At 37.1% G+C, this 17,460-nt stretch overlaps 1 protein-coding gene across 3 annotated transcripts in view; it reads right to left on the reverse strand.

Annotated features, from left to right (window-relative positions):
* Window positions 1-17,460, reverse strand: part of SKIC3 (SKI3 subunit of superkiller complex) — a 92,187-nt gene that overhangs the window by 67,945 nt on the left and 6,782 nt on the right. For 2 of the 3 annotated variants that reach the window (XM_049868298.1, XM_049868294.1), the window contains 7 exons: window positions 14,867-14,957; window positions 11,059-11,202; window positions 10,258-10,349; window positions 9,058-9,133; window positions 8,379-8,519; window positions 6,466-6,564; window positions 6,252-6,360 (listed from right to left, as the gene is read on the reverse strand). In XM_049868298.1, the coding sequence (XP_049724255.1) occupies window positions 6,252-6,360; window positions 6,466-6,564; window positions 8,379-8,519; window positions 9,058-9,133; window positions 10,258-10,349; window positions 11,059-11,202; window positions 14,867-14,956 (751 nt within the window). In that variant the 5' untranslated portion in view covers window position 14,957. Of the gene's footprint in view, window positions 1-6,251; window positions 6,361-6,465; window positions 6,565-8,378; window positions 8,520-9,057; window positions 9,134-10,257; window positions 10,350-11,058; window positions 11,203-14,866; window positions 14,958-15,325; window positions 15,409-17,460 lie in introns of those variants that run through there. The other variant, XM_049868290.1, reaches the window with a different exon arrangement.

The following is a 17,460-nucleotide window of genomic DNA, read 5'->3' on the forward strand; positions in this document are numbered from 1 at the left end:
CAATGCCTATATTTACTTCTAAATTTATTTTTGGTGAAATAATTGTGTTTAGAAAATATATACCTTGTTATATTTTCATTTTCTCCAACTTTAATTAATCTTAACATTCCCATTGCTAAAAACATGCAAAAGCATAAAAACAAACGAATGCTGTGTTTTTGCCATTCCCTTCAGTGCAGCGGAAACCCTGGTGGCATAGTGGTTAACTGCTATGGGTGCTAACCAAAGGGTCAGCAGTTCGAATCCACCAGACGCTCCTTGGAAACTCTACAGGGCAGTTCTACTGTGTCCTATAGGGTCGCTATGAGTCAGAATCAACTCGATGGCACTGGGTTTGTTTTTTTTTTTTGGTTCAGTGCAGCTAGCAATTCTAAGCTAGTAATTCTCAAACTTTACCATTTATCAGAATCACCTGAAGTACTTGTTAAACCACAGAATGCTGGGCACCTCCCCAAAGTTGCTCAGTCAGCAAGCCTGGGATGACACCTGAGTATCTGCAGGTCTAACAAGTTCTCAGGTGATGCTGCTCTGGGGATTTTACTTTAAGAACCACAGGTCTATACTATTATATACCAACTTTATTACTAATCTTATACCATATATACCCTGCCCTTATAGCTAAACAATAATTCCTGGAGGGTAGAGACTTTGGGACTAGCATGGTATCTTGTACGTGACAATAATTCAGTAAATAATTATTGTGATGATCACTTAAAAATACCATCATAAATTGATGTTCAAAAAGGCTTAGTCTGTTAATAGCCAATAGTTGAGAATTACTATGACAAATTTAAAATCTTCCCCATTCTAAAAAAGAACGGCTACTAACACTTTACCTTTGATTTCTACCCATTTGAGTCAAAAGTCTCTTGCTCCACAGAAACAAAATTCGTAACAGACCACTGTGGCTACATACACTGCCTTTATTATAGAGAGCACATGGAGACGAAAACAGGAAAAGCCAGTCATGCATCTCTCCAATAACCAACCATATTTGGGCTACCTAAAAACTGCACACAGGTAAACAAAGTGCGAAGAGGTAGGTGAAAACAGTTTCCAAAAGTCTGAGATGAAGACAAACAAGTTTTAAAGCAAAGTAAACTTTCCTAACATGTTCCCTTTGCTAATGTCTGGGAGCACAATCAGGGAAACAAAATGAGATTTGGGGGGCCTGTCTTCATGTTTTTGGAGCCCTGGTAGTGCACTGGTTAAGAGCTCAGCTGCTAACCAAAAGGTTGGCAATTCAAATCCACCAGCTGCTCTTTGTAAATCCTATAGGGCCGTTCCTCTCTGTCCTATACGGTCGCTATGATTCACAATCAACTCTTGACAGCAACGGGGGTTTTTTGGTTTTTTAGTTTAAGGCTGGAAGCCTTTTCAATGATTTACAAGCTGCATGTGTAGTAAGTGAAGGTGATTGTGATGAAGAATTTGTTGCAAGTAGGGGCTGATTCAGTGGTTCCAAGGTGAGGGCAAGTTTACGTAATATTAAAGGGCAAGTACGAGTTGTCCGTAAATTGGATGTTCATAACTCGGGGACTGCCTCTATTTACAAAAACAACAAAAAAAGCAGATGGTGAGCCTGCTTAAGTACAACCAAACACCTCCCGGGATTTGGTTTCTCGACTTGGAGGTTTAGGGTCATGGTTTCATGCGACATCCCAGGTAACTGGCCTAACATCAGGTTTAGTGTTTCTGTTCTACTTCCTAGTCCCATTGTGTAGTGCCTGGGGTCTTAAAAGTTTGTAAGCCTCCATACAAATTACAATAATTGATCCGGAGCAACAGATAAAGAAGGAGAGTCAGGAATAGGAGGGGGAAATAGAATGTGTGGCTAATCTATGAATAAATGCCTCCTCTGCCGTGAGACCAGAAGAACCGAATGCTGCCCAGCTACCATTAGTAAACATTTCAAGCAAAAATTCTATAGAAGAATCTTGATCAAAAGGGGGGCAATGCAGAGCAAATATTCAAATTCTTATGGAATGCAGACTTTCTGGAACCATGGAAGCTGAATGAACCCTGAAACTATTGCCCTGAGATAATCTTTAAACCTTAAACCAAAAGTATCTTTTAAAGTCTTCTTAAGGCCAAACAATAATATAGCTTAAACAATAAAGAACGTCTGCTTTGAGCACTGCGCTCTTTTAAGAGCTATCTATTATGGGATCAAATTGACAACAGCAACTCAAAAGATTAGATGGAAAACTTAGGGGGCAGTGAGTTTATAATAATGGGGGAGTAACAATTTGGAAAAGGACGGTGAGAATGGTTGCACAACTTAAAGAATGTACCGTATTTTTATACAAATAACACACGCCTTCTACATTTGTTTGCCACCCGTACCCTCCCCCCATGAGGCATTTCGTAATCAAACTATGCTGTTTTGTTTTTTTTTTTTTACAGTATAATGTGAAAAAAAATTGGCATAGTGGCACTTACGACAATACCTTACAGGGGGAGGGCATGGTTGGCAAAAAAAATGTAGAAGGTGCACGTTATTTAATTAAAAATACGGTAATCAACATCACTGAATTGTACAGGTAGAAACTGGTGAATTGGTGTTATGTTCTGCTGTGCATATTCCCAACACAACAACAAAAATAAAATAAATTTTAAAAAGACAAGCTAGACTTGGGGGCTGGTGAATGGTAAAACTTGAAGGGTAAAAAGGTGTTCTGGAAAGGTCCAGAGTAGATGGTCAGTAGTACTTACGGAATTCCATTTTTTATAGTACAGCACTAAGAAACTGGGATTTTTTTACTGTGGAATTCATTTCTTACATTCCTAAGAAACTAATCAATTCTACAGAATTTTTCTCTTAAATAAACCTAGGTTGCGGGAAAAAGTAACACATAAAATTTAACAGCATTTATTTCTTTATTTCCACCTGTATTTTCTAATAGTTTAGAACAGAAAAGCTTAAAGAAGCTCTTCTCTGCTTGGATGTGAAGAACCTAGCCTTCTTATCCTCTTCCATTTCAGCAATAAAGCAAAATAAAATAAATCAAAATGATCATGTAGCGTGAAATAACATTTCATCAGATGACAACTGTGAAAGCTATTCACTACTTTATGAAGCTTTACAAATTGAGACATTTTGAAAATGATCTTCAAGTCTCAACATGCAAAACAGGACAAAGATAATGAAATCTATTTGTCCTCAGGGGAAGAGAACTCAGTGATTAACTGCTTTCAAGCAGCAAATTCTGCAGATATTAAAGTACTCTGGGGGAGGGGTAGGGAGGGTCAGAATTTAAAATAGTTAAAGATTTTCAGAAGTTCTTTTACATAGAAAGTTTGGTTTGGAGGAGCAATAAACAGGAAAAAAACAAAAAAGGAGAAGAAATCCTTAAGCATAACTTTCCAATGGCTCACATTAATTACTAAACTCACCCCACCCCAGAATAATGCTTTATCTTAGACTATATCTAACCCTAAATCCCTCCATTCTACAAATCCTTGCAACTAACCATCGTGAAGAGAAAGAACTTCTCTTAGGCTATACCATATATGCAAATAACCACCTACCCGCTCCCCTTTATCATGACACAGCACTCCCTTCTTCAAATTTTGCAGAATACCCACTCCCAAACCCTCCTCGAGAATGATTTTTTTTCACTTAGACCAACACACCCTCTAATCAACCAGTATAATCACTTAGCTATCTCTTTACCATTGCACTTTGTCAGCTATTGAATTCATGTGCAAAATTCTGCAGACTTCTCGATCCAATTTCTACTATTTTCTATGCCTTTTGTAATAGAAGGGCCATATTTACTCAATGAATCCATATTATAGATATATAAACGCCTGTTCAGAAAGCAGTCAGTCTTCAGAAAAGTATCCTCCCCTCCTGTGCCATTTGGCATATGCCCAGGCCAAAAATGAGGGAATTGCAGTACAGATCATCAATATATGAACAGGAATATAGAAAAAAAGGGAACACCAGACATTAATCTCTTAGCAACAGTTACAACAGCACAAGAAGTAGAGGGTGGCCACCAGAGAACACACACGAAAGAAAATCATCCCACTGATCTTCAGAATACACTGGGGGTCACAGTTAAAATGTGAAGAAACCAGGCAATTTTGGAACTAAGTTTTCTAATCAGAGACGAAAAAAAAAAAATTCATACGCATGTTCCTTGTGCTGAAAGTCTTGCCTATCTCTTCTCATCCTCCTTGACCTCGGTGAAATGTTATTAATGTTAACTAGCCCTCTTCTTGAAACTTTCCTGCCATAACAACACTGCTGTAATTCTTCTCCTACCCTTCTATCCCCTTGCATACTTCACTTCCTCTTCCTATTCCTTAAATGCAATCAGTCAAGTCCCTGGCTTGCTTCTCTTTTTATATCTGCTAACCACTTCTTCCTGCCACTTCCAAATCATTGTAATCTAAGTTCCAATTCAATCACTTTGATTAAAATGGAAAGTCTTAACAAAGGCCTCCTAGTCACAAAATTAAGCTCTTAATCTGCTGAATCTGTCAAAATAGTCCATAATAATCTCCTTTCTGAAACGCTGTTTCCTGGGTTGCTTCCCATCAGGATTTTCCACTTCTCTGATGTCTCCACTTCCCTATCCTCCACTTCTCAGCCCTTTCTCCATCCTTTCCCTTAAAGCCAGCCAGCACTGCCCAAGGCAGTTCTCACCTTTTGCCCTTTTAACTATCTCTGACGTCATCCACTCCACTTTCACCTATATACTAATGAGTTCCAAATCATATGTCGGACCTTAGTATTGATTTCATCTGCAAACTACTGATGGGCCATTTTCCCACAAACGTCTCTTCCCAAAACCTTATCTTTCATACAAACCTTCATTCCATATTGTGCTAACTTTTCAGGAAAGCTCAAAGTTAAAATTGATTCCTCCCTCCCTTTACCTCTATAAGAAACCCCTTGCATATTCTGCATTCATCTGTTACTTTCTATCACCACTACCATAATCCTAGTTCATTAATTCCCAGCATCACTTAGTCTACCGAATCTAGCCTATTTTCTGTACATTCTATCCCGCATATTGTGTTAGTGTAAGACTTTATACATCATAAATCAACTCACTACAACATTTTTGCGTTTTCTTCTCTCCTACTAGTGAAAAGTGCTCTTACAAGTCTATATTTGACCCATGTAAAATAAGGAAAATGGGATTTGCTTTATTCTCACCAAAAAAATCCAGAGCTGAAGATAATAGCTGTTTTGTTTTGTTTGTTTTTATACAAGACATGGGGAGGGGGGAGTATAAGACAAGTAGGACTTACAGGGGAATTAAAGTGGAAAGAGCCAAGATAGGTACAATGATCCCTTTCTACCAAGAATTTTCCCCCACAGTTATCTCTACCAGTAGTCTTCAACCATTTTCTACCATGACACACGTGATGGCCATCGACATACAAAGCATTCCTCATTTAGCAACAAAGTGAAAAAAAACAAATCATTCACACACTTCATGACTTCATAATAGTGCAGTATTCATAACAATATACTTAAGACACTATGACATAATATCGATATGCTGAGAAGCTAATCTTTCCCAAAATTATTTTCATGACATTCATAGCCCTATGTAATATCCAAAAAAAAAAAAACCAAACAAACCCATTGCCATCAAGTCAATTCCAACTCTCAGCGACTCTACAGGACAGAGTAGAACTGCCCCATAGAGTTTCCAAGGAGCGCCTGGTGGATTCAAACTGCCAACCTTTTGGTTAGCAGCTATAGCACTTAACTACTACACCACCACGGTTTCCCTATGTAATATAGTTTAACCTATTAAACCAAAATAGATTTTAGTTATTTCTTCCAGTATAGCAAATAAACCTATTTTACTCTTCCTAAAACTTACACTGTGGGTACCTAGCTCCGTTCCTCTGCTCATGCTATATGGAGTGCTTTTCACCTTATCTAATTTCTATGGAAAATTCAAAACCCATTTCAGTTTCCACCTTTAAAAAGACCACTGATCAACAATGAACTCAGTAACTCATAATTCCTTTGCATTACTGTACTTACCTATGTTTATTATTTATCAGCCTTTTCTTGTAGACAAAGACTATATGTTATGCTTTCTTTTATGTTCAGAAACACTAAAACAATACCTTGTACACGGTAAACCCAGACACCCAGTGCCATTGAGTCGATTCCGACTCAGTAGGCACTAAAATGTTTTTTTTGATTAGTTGATAGCAATATCACTCCCAAACACTCACACACCTGTAGGACACAATAATAAAGAAGAAATTACCTGATTCAATTAAATGCAAACAAAGCACTTCTAACGGATACTGTACAGTGGGATAGATGTTAATCATTCCTTCACAGGCCTTCTTCAACCTAGCAGTTTCATGAGGAAACTTGAAAATATAAAAGTAAAAGAAACTAAGTTGTAGTACTAGTAAAACGCACTTGTGAACATATTCCTATTTTGATTATTTTAAAGATTTTAAAAATCAACCTACCTTGAGTAAACACTGAATGAACTGTCTATAAAGTGCTTGGTGATCTTCACTAGGAATCTTATCTGACAAGCCCAATGCATTCTCAAAAGCTGTTAAAAGCTGAAACAAACAAAAAAGCTATTATTTGTAGCATACATAAATGACACAGGTAATGAACGGCAGAATGCATAAGACCCCTTTGTATAAACTACACACTTAACTAGTTGCAAATGTATTTCATTGCCTGGCCCTGACAATTTCAACGAGAAAAAAAAGGTATATGTAAGTTTGGGACTTTGGCCAGCAGACAGCACTGAACTAAGAGATATATAAATGAGCAACATTAATTTAAGAAAACATTTTTCCAAGAACTTACTGTCCCCTCCAAAGCAGTCAATCAGAGAGATTATAATCTTCTATGCCAATGCCAACTTTACTGCTCTGATATAGTTAATGATTTTGCCAAAGAAGCAGCCTAACTTAAACAGCCTACCATAAGGGATTTAAAAGAAAAAAAAAAGATAATGAAATTAATCTAAAAGGAAAATAGCAATACATTTTTTTTCCTGAACATATTTAAAAGAAAGCAGTTATCATTAGCATTCAAGGTGAAAATGCACCCCCCAAAAGTCCTTTTTCTTCATTTCCAAAATTGAAATCAATTCTTAAAATTATAAATACTGTATAACCAATTGTCTTGCATTGAGGAGAATACCATAGACAATCCAAATTTTTTTTTTTAACTTATTTTGGTAAGTGTTTGATATTTTGGTAGCCTATCCTATTTCAAGGAAAATAATGAAGCTGAATTATTAAAATACGATTTAAGAGTAGTTAGTTACCTAATTTTTTAATACATACCTCACTGCTCAATTTTTTCCGCAAATGAATCTGTTCACAGATAACCCACCATTATCACACAAACAAGCGCAAATCTTATTCTCACATTTCTATCTCCAGCACCTAACACACTGGCTCACATAGAGTAGGTTCTCAAAAAATATTTTCTGAATGAAGGGACAAATTAATAACTGAAAAAAATGAATAAACGTACAAAGAAATGAACTTCCCATTCCATATATATAGTGCCTTAAAACTGTCCAGGTTTAAAGACAATTCATTTTAGCATGTATACATTAAGTGGCTATTTACATAACAGAAAATTAAGTTTATTTTTAAACTTACGGGTAAGAGAAAAAAAGAATGATGGAGATACTTTCCAATTATACTTCAAAACCAATATTTTTTGTCTTTTAAGAATTCCCTTCAATTACTTCAAAATCTGAACACTAAAAAATAACATTTTTAGATAAATACTAAATACACTCTAAAATACTCTAGCTTAACTGTTAAACCTTAATTTAGTTCATAAGAATGAAGAAACACATCTTTAAGAATCAACTTTTTCAAAAGTATAGTTTTCTGAAAGCTGATCTTCAGTTTCTTTTTCACAGTGACTAAGTTATTGATTCACTATGGATTCTTATGAATACAACCAAACCAAAAACGAAACCTACTGTTGGTGAGTCGATTCCGACACATAGCGATCCCATAGGACAGAGTAAACCTGTCCCATAGGTTCTCCAAGGCTGTAAATCTTTGCTGGCAGCAGACTACCACATCTTTCTCCTGCAGGGTGGCTGGTAGGTTTGAGTCACCAACCTTTCGGTTTACAGCTCAGCACTTTAACCACTGCACCACCAGGGCTCACAAGGGAGTGAAATTTTGATACACTGAGTACCAATTCTATTCCTTCCAGACTTAGTGTGAGACTGCAGGTCAATATTCTGATTTTATCAGGAAGAGCTTCTGTGAATTTAATATTGAACATATACAAAATGCCTAGTTTGACATACAGTATGTTTCCATTTTCTAAATTCATTTAGACGATAAATTTTCATGGAACAAACTGTGAGGAATAAAAGGGTCAATACCAATTGCTGGGTTTCATTATTCTGGTCCTCAGTACTCTCGACCAGAAACTGAGTCAATTTCCTCCATAGCTGGTGAAGCTCTTGGTTGTCTGCACCCTCTTGCTGCCGTGTCTTTATCAACTTGTGCCATGTTCGGGCCACCTATCCAGGAGATTGAAAATGGCTATTTTTATATTAAATACTAAAAATGCCAATAAAAAATGTAACATCTGCTAATAAAAATATTTTTATCTACTCAAAAACAAAAATAGCAAAAGCACAGAGCCCTGTCTACTATGAACTCCATAAAAAGTAAGCTGCAAACTCACACAGCCTTTATTTTAGAAGTATGGCTGAGATACCAGAGTAGATACAGGAGTAATAACTATATCCCTGAACCACCATAACTTAGAGCATCAACTACGGAGACACCACAAATGGATCACTAAGTTCCACAAATGACGTTTTTACTTGTTTTTATTCCTTGCCCAGTTTCAGAATGGTTTGGAAGTTATGACACCTTAAATTTGAATTCTAATTTATGGCTTTCAAAGTACTGTTACTTGTATTTCTCTCTTTAAATCCTTTTAACAACTTACTTATAGAATAACTTGACTTTTCCATTAAGCTAAATTAAAACTCTCTTGTAAAAATGGGTTTATTAGAAGAAGCCTAGTACCCCGGCAAATCATTAACCAACCTCTACATGTTTCTTCTCTTGGTAATAGAGATCCACGAGTTTCTTACAGACATCGCACCACTTCTGTTTGTCAACACTTAGAAGGAAAAAAAAACAAAGGCACTTAAAAAAAAATAACCAAGGACTTAAAATACTAAAATATCTTAACAATATCACCAGGTACTCTTTAAATTAGAACATACAGTCTTTCATACTACAGTAAAATTTCATAAAGTGAGCCTCTCATTAGAAAAAACAAAAGGTTTAAGAAACATTATCTCCATTATACTGATAGAAAATCTTATCAAAGGCCCCAAATTAACCAGCTCTCTTATTATTAGTGTTTTGATTCTATTCCAATGGCAACCAAGAGATTCTGTAGTAACAGTTAAAAGAAAAAACTTCCTGATTTCCATTAAAATGTTTAGAGTACTTGTACATAATTTTTAATCCACAGTTTATTCTGATGATGAAGATGAAAGACTGTGGCCTTCAGTATGGATTACACCTCAACATAAAACAAAAATCCTCACAACTGGACCAATAAGCAATATCATGATAAACGGAGAAAAGGCTGAAGTTGTAAAGGACTTTGTTTTACTTGGATCTACAATCAATGTCCACGGAAGCAGCAGCCAAGAAATCAAATGACGTACTGCATTGGGCGAATCTGCTACAAAAGACCTCTTTAAAGTGTTAAAAAGCAAAGATGTCACTGTGAGGACTAAGGTGCGCCTAACCCAAGCCACGGTATTTTCAATCGCCTCATCCGCACACGAAAGCTGGACAATGAATAAGAAGACCGAAGAAGAATCAATGCCTTTGAATTATGGTGTTGGCAAAGGATACTGACTATACCATGGACTGCCATATGAACAAACAAGTCTGTCTTGGAAGAAGTACAGCTAGAATGCTCTTTGGAAAAGAGGTCGGTGAGACATCATCTTACATACTTTGAACATGTTATCAGGAGGAACCAAACCTTGGAGAAGGACATCATGCTTGGTAAGGTAGAGAGTTAGCAAAAAAGATTGACACAGTGGCTACAACAACAGGCTCAAACTTAGCAAGAATTGTGAGGATGGTGCAGGACCAGGCAGTGCTTCATTCTGTTGTATATAGAGTCGCCATGAGTCAGAATCGACTCGACGGCAGCTAACAACTCAAGTTTATTCTAATTCAAGCTATTAAAGAAAGTGTTCTCCCCCACACATTCATTACCTTTCGTAGAGATCCAGGAGCTTTTGGTAGACACCAGGCAAGTCATCCTTAGCATTTATGTGATTACATTTCTCATATAAGCTTGCTAACCCCTAAAAGAGGAAGAACTAGTTATTATTCTTCCAAAAACACCTAATGCTCCCACATTCATTTATTTCACTAATCATTTTTAAAGATTCTTTATGATTAGATTATAATTTATAGATGAAATGATATGCCTTTTTTCTTATTTAGGTGTCTTAGTGTTTTTTAGGCTACTCTCCAACTTTTTCATACTTATTAACTTTGATTTGTTTCATATCCCAATCACATCTCGGAAACTATGACTAATAGGAGGTAGTAGGCTCTGGAGAACATGAGCCCGTTAGTCTCAGGTTCCCATAAAGGAGAAAGTGAGTGAGGGTGTCTGGTAACACACTTAGAAAGATGACTGCTTTCATAATGTACTGATTGGTTTTAGATATCTCATCTTTATTTGAAGCAAAATGACAACATCCACAAAATATCTGAATGTTTTTTGTTTGACTGTATCATAAAAGTAGTGTTATATAGTAATATCTTAGGGGTTATGATTGTACAATAACCATTAAAAAATGTTTTATATTTTGAAACGTTTCAAACATACTTTCAAAAGTAAAGAGAATGGTATAATGATCCCCTCTATGCCCATCACCCAGCTTCAACCAAAATCCACTCACGGCCAACTTGTGCTTTGACCTATTCCTTCCCATCCTAGCCTACTTCGGAAAAGAAAACAAAAAATCCTTTCTTATAATATAGACAAAAATTTCTTCTACATACCTGCCATGCTAGTAATTGGTCTGGCTCTAGTTCAGCAGCTTTCTTATAGGCACCTTGGGCCTGATCAGGTTGTTCTAGCTCAGCTGCAGCAACACCAATAAAAACCCAGGCATTATAGTTATTTTTCTCTTGCTTTAAAACTGTCTGATTAAAGAAATTAAAAGAACAGGTCACTAAATTTTGAAAACTTATCAACAACAACAACAAGATAGTCTATTTGAGAGTCAGGAAACCTGGAACAACCACTAACTAGGTGTCTTTACCTCTCTGGTCTTCAGTTTGCTCACAGGGAGAGAGGGAGTTGAACTAATCAGTGATTTTAAGAGGTCTGGCATATGAGGTATATATTTTAGAATGCTTTCCCCAAATTTCTTTTCCAGCTATTGAGAATAAACCCAATACCCATTCCCATCAAGTCAATTCCGACTCACAGTGCCCCTACAGGACAGAGTAGAATTGCCCCATAGGGTTTCCCCATTGGCTGTAAATATTTACAGAAATGGACTGCCACATCTTTATCCCACGGAGGCTGGTAGGTTTGAACCGCTGACCTTTTGGTTAGCAGTTGAGCGCTTAACCACTGCACCACCAAGGTTACTCTTTGCAAACAGATGTAAAAAGAACAATAAGACTGCTCTCAACACCCAACACCCCAGCTGCCTCTGCGCTGCTACTGCTACTCATAAACCTGTTCTGCACATTGTTTCATCTTAACCAAGTGCCATATTTTCCTTTACCATAATAGCATCTTCTCCATATTACACGGACAGATTGTTCACTGAAATTACAGGCTAGGAAAGTAGATTCACCCCAATGGGACCATACCAAATATATTCAAAACGAATAGTGGCGATGAATGTTTAAACAGTAACTGTCATCTAGAATAAAAATTTTATGTAGAGAGATTATTTTCAGAAATAATGACTACTTGCTAAGGTAAAATAGCTTGGAGCAGAAAGCAAAGATGTTCTAGGGAAAGAAAAACAAAACTAGTAGCTAAAATGAAATCAGCCCTTTAAGTATTTATATCTATCTAGAGATAATAAGAACATTTCTGAGTAGAACCAGATTATCAGGTTTATGCGCATCCACACAGTACACTTCCAGCAATATGATATCAATCGACAGCACGAGCTCCATGCCACCCAATAATGCTGCCTACTAATCAACAACAGTGAGACATCTACCGAAGTTAAGTTCTGAAGGCAGTCACTGGAGCCTTACTTGTGCTTCTGTCCCCAACACTAAGCCCAATGGCTGGCATATAACTGCTGAACCAATGAAAAACGCCATAGTCAACCAGCTAGTCAATCACTGAGTACCTTCCACCTGCCTGACAAGCAGTTTTCCAGAACCTGAAACAGACTTTTAAGCAAATAATTACAACAATGTGGTGAAAGCAGGTATAAGGTAGGTTCTATGAGAACACAGGGAAAAAAGCAACTGTCTGCACATGTCAGGGGTTTCCCCAAAGGGATGCTTATACCAAGTTATAAAGGTACTCAGGCGGACAAGGTGATGATCAGACAAGACTGCAGCAAATACACTAAGACGAAGCATCTCTTTGTTAAAAAATTCATTTAGTCTCAATATTCTGGGTCACTACACACAAGTAACTGAGCATTTACCACTGATTAGTTCCTCATTTTTGTGTTTTCTAGTTGGGTCTCTCCAGGATGAATTATAAACTGTGTACTTGGTGGAATTTGTATCTCAATTTTGTAGAAAACCTAAATAAGACTACTATAGTGCTACTGCATAAAATAAAAACAGATTCATATTTGCATAAATTAGATAAACCTAGTGCTGAAGAAAACAGTCCCTGCGCCACCCTTCCCCACCCCACAAGCCCCACACAGATTGAACAAATTGCCCACCTTCTTCTGTATCAGGACTGATTCTATCATGGCCTCACATGCCTGCTGGGCTTCAGTCACCACTATAAGCCTAAACCTCACAAGGACATCTTTTACTGCCTCCTGACACTCACCCCCATATTGCTGTGTACTTCCCCCAATCGTACCTAATCCCCTCGCTCCCATTCTCCTAAACTCTTCACTATGCCCTCTGGAACTCCCAATCTGGCTCGGCCAAGCTCCCTCTGGAGTTTCAACCTTTTAACTGCACCAAGTTCTGCCTCAACTGAAACGTGGCTCTTCTCCTATAGCTCTTACATGCTGCAGCTGGATTCTTTTCCTTTATATCCAACATTTGACAGGATCAGGAGGTTAGGAAAGGTTCTCTTTGCTCACGCTATCATTCCTTTTCTGCTCCTCCTTCCTTCAAAAATCCCAGTACTACTGAAGCTCAAGTCATCCACCTACACCACCTAATAATATCCTTCTTATTGCTGCTACCATCTACCAACTTCCTAAGAACTCTTCAGTAAAGATTTTGTTTTCTTCCTCTCAACCTTAATTCCTGTAATCACTCTAACATTCACACTGACGATCCATTGAATACTGTAGCCTCTCAGTTACTTAGCCTCCACACTACTCAGTTATCAAAAATTTGGGTTTCCAGCATGCTACTATTCTGCCCCTTTCCTGTCCCCCCAGTTTAATTACAATAATAATCCCATGATAACAATTCTTTAACCTCTGATATCTCCAAGTATTGAGGCTAACTCCCTTTCCCCACCATCCATACCCAACTTCTCATCTCTCATCCCTCCGCCCCCAGCTTAGACTCCATGATCATCACTGTCATCACACCCACGCAAACAGCAATTCTTTTGCCTATCTGTCTCCTCACCTTTCTTACCATCTATACCTAAACTCCAGTATCCCCCATCTCCAAGCTTGAGAAGCTGAACATGGAGGAAGAAAACTAGGTAGCTGAGCTCACTGCTTTCACTGTCACAAATGGGCACCAACTAAAACCTAGCAATTCTTCCATGTTTTACTAGTAAGTTCGTTTTCCCATTCTGAATGACAACTATTGCACATTTTCTTGCATCTCAAGACTTCTATACAACTCTTCCCCCACTCTCAGCTTATTCTTACCTAAGAAAATAGAAGTCATCAGAGGGGAAGCTCCTATCTTTCCACCACCAAATCTACACACTCATCTGATGCTATATGGGTCTACACCTATCTTCCCCATTAAAATCAAAAGCTCTCCACTCACACTCTGGATCCCATCCTCTCTGACCTTCCCAAGGACTTTACTCCAACTGCCACCCTCTATTTCTCCTGCATCATCAATTTCCTCCTTTAGGCTGGAACATTCCCATCCAAATAGAAAGGAGCTTTAGAATCTTGATTCTCCCACCCACAAACCAAAGATACTTAGAATGTCAACACACCACTAGAACTAAATTATGAAAACTTTAAGAGACAGTAGTGTTCCATAATACAAGCCATCAAAGGACACTTTGGAGAGATTCAGGCTTTGAGAACTTGGCTTTGACCAATACAAAGAAAGATGAAATTAAGTGTGACAGCAGTAGCTTATCCAGCTAACTGGGAGTTATTAGCCTAACCACTCTAACCAAACCAAAACCAAACCCACTGCTGTCGAGTTGATTCCGACTCACAGCAACCCTATAGAACAGAGTAGAACTGCTCCATAGAGTTACCAAGGAGCGCCTGGCAGATTTGAACTGCTGACCTTTTTTGGTTAGCAGCTGTAGCACTTAACCACTAAGCCACCAGGGTTTCCACAACTCTAACAGTCCCACGAAATAGCTTTAGCACTTTTGTTGTTTTTGGACAGTAAATCATTCACACATTACAGATAGATAATGCTTGTATACGGGTAATGTACTTTAATCCTGGAGGAAAAAATAACAACAACAACAGATTACCTTACAATGTTTCAAAGCTTCTTTGTATTCTTTGTTTCTGATTGCATCTCTAGCACTTTTTAGAGCCGTCTTCACTTCTTTGCTTGACATTCTGTCAAAACAAAAAGCCAGAGTGAATCAACAATACCTACCTAACCTTAAGCGTTCCAACAAACTTAACCATCTGAAAAAAAAGGCGCCTGTCCTTGCTTCTACCTGCAACACTCTTCCTCCCTACTATACACTACACACAGCTTGCACCCTCACCCCTTCAGATTTTTACTCAAATGTCACTTTCTCAGTGAAATCTTCCCTGTCCACACTATTTAAAATTTCAACACTTCCTTCTCCCCTAACCCCAACCACTCAACATTCCCTTAACTCCTTTCCTTGCTTTATTTTTCTTCAAAGTACTTATCACCATCTAAAACACTATAGATTTTACTTATTTATTAGTACTGGATGTCTAGCATGCATTACCTAAAACCTTTCTCTTCGCATAACCTCATGGATGATGATCCAGGTTAAATTTTCAATCATCTATATCCTTCTATGCATACAGAATTAGATGAAATGATACATTACATGGAGCATGCTGATGAAGAGAGATAAAACAAAAATTTGCAGGCATAATTACCCTAAGTATACAGATTAAGGCTAAAAAAATTATCTACAATTTTAATCTGAATCCATAGCATATATACATAATTTTTTTTTTTCACTGCCTTATTCATAGTATCTAGAACAGTATCTGGCAAACTGAAGACAATCAATAAATATCTGTTGATATTGAGTTGCATTTGAATTATACTCACTCTATATACATTTTTTTTTTTTTTTTTTTTTTTATATACATTAGGCTAAAAACACAGATTTTTTTATGGACCAGACCCAAAATACATACAAATCTCATTCCAATTCCACACTAAGCAAGATCCAGTAAAATAAGCCCTATTCACAGAGCAAAACATTAACACAAATTTCAGTAACTCTGAAGGAGTTTAAGGAGTTCTTTAAGGAGTTCTGGTGCTGCAATGCTTAAGCACTCGGCGGCTAACTGTAAGTTTGCAGATCCTAACCCACCAGCTGCTCCACAGGAGAAAAAAACTTAGTGATCTGCTCCTGTAGAGATTACAGCCTAGGACACCCAAGCCTTGTCAGTGGTGTGATGCTTGACAGGTGAGGAAGCTCTGGGAAGCGTAAAAAGGAAACAGATATGAGACAGTAAGTGTTAGTTGAAACCTTCTCTATTTTTGGATATTTGACAATGGATTTTATTAAATATGGGTCTTCACACCTATGCTGTCTCATATAATATTTTACCTCTCTCCATATCTGCCTCCTTAGGAAGAAAAATCTGGCAATTTATTTCCAAAATTCATCCGATGAAAACACTATAGATCACAATTGTCTGATCCTAACTGATCTTGGGGATGGCACAGGACAGGGAACTCTCTTGTTCCATTATACAAGGGTCACCATGAGCTCAGAGCCAAGTAGATGGCAGCTAACGACAGCAGCAGCAGCAGTATCTGCCTCTTAGACTGCTACATACCGAAACTGCACAAAGATAATGTTATGTTTGTGTATTATTACTTCTGGACAATGTTGATAAAAACAAAACACCAATATTAATATTATTAAAGCTATGTAAATTGCCTCTTTATCCTGAACATTGCACAGAATAGGTGGAGAAAGCCAATGTTAGAAAATGGCAGGAAGTAAAATTAGTCAGGCAAGATGGTTTATTTGAAAACCTTTAACAAAATGTCTTTAATAGGTGAGAGTTGAAAAAAATTAAATCTTGTTTTGACAGCATTTCTTTCATAGGGAGAAATATGTTCGGGTATATGGAAAAGTCATTTTTTAAAGGCAAAGGAAATTTGACACATATAGTTAAAAAAAAGACGTATTTATGTTGAATATATTATTCTCCTATATTACAGCTCTACATCAATATTACTTTTATTTAACACTGAAAAATAGAAAAAGATAACTCATATCTAAACACTGATTCCAATGCATTTTCAATTCAAATAAACAGTCTTCATTCAACAATGAAATCCATGTTAAAAAAAAAAAAAATTACAGCCTAGGAAACCCTATGGGACAGTTCTACTCTGTCCTATAGAGTTACTATGATTCGGAATTGACTCAATGGCACACAAACAACAACAATCACTTTCTTTGAAGATACAATGTTTACATTTGAATGGAAGCGATGAATATGCAAAAACATTGTACACTAATTTCAGCCATAAAGATATTTCAATTAGTAACAAAATATTTCTTCATTTCATCTCAAGATATATCAATTACCAATAAATTGATAATATCTTCAGATTTCATAGCTTAATCTGGTTTACCAGTAAATAAGTCAAATTCAATCCATCACAATTTGATGTTGGAAAAAAAGACACATTTGTATTTACTGTTAACTCCATTTAACTCTAATCTCATCAGGAAGATTAAGCAAAGCTGGGTAAATACTGTTATAGATCACAGACATTCAAGGCAACAAAATGAACTAAGACAACAGAAATCACTAACATGGTACACTGACAGTCCTTACCCAAAGACTGAGATAGAAGTGCAAGACCAAAGAAGTCTGAGAA

This window comes from Elephas maximus, chromosome 2 (assembly GCF_024166365.1).
Source record: "Elephas maximus indicus isolate mEleMax1 chromosome 2, mEleMax1 primary haplotype, whole genome shotgun sequence".
Classification (NCBI taxonomy): domain Eukaryota; kingdom Metazoa; phylum Chordata; class Mammalia; order Proboscidea; family Elephantidae; genus Elephas; species Elephas maximus.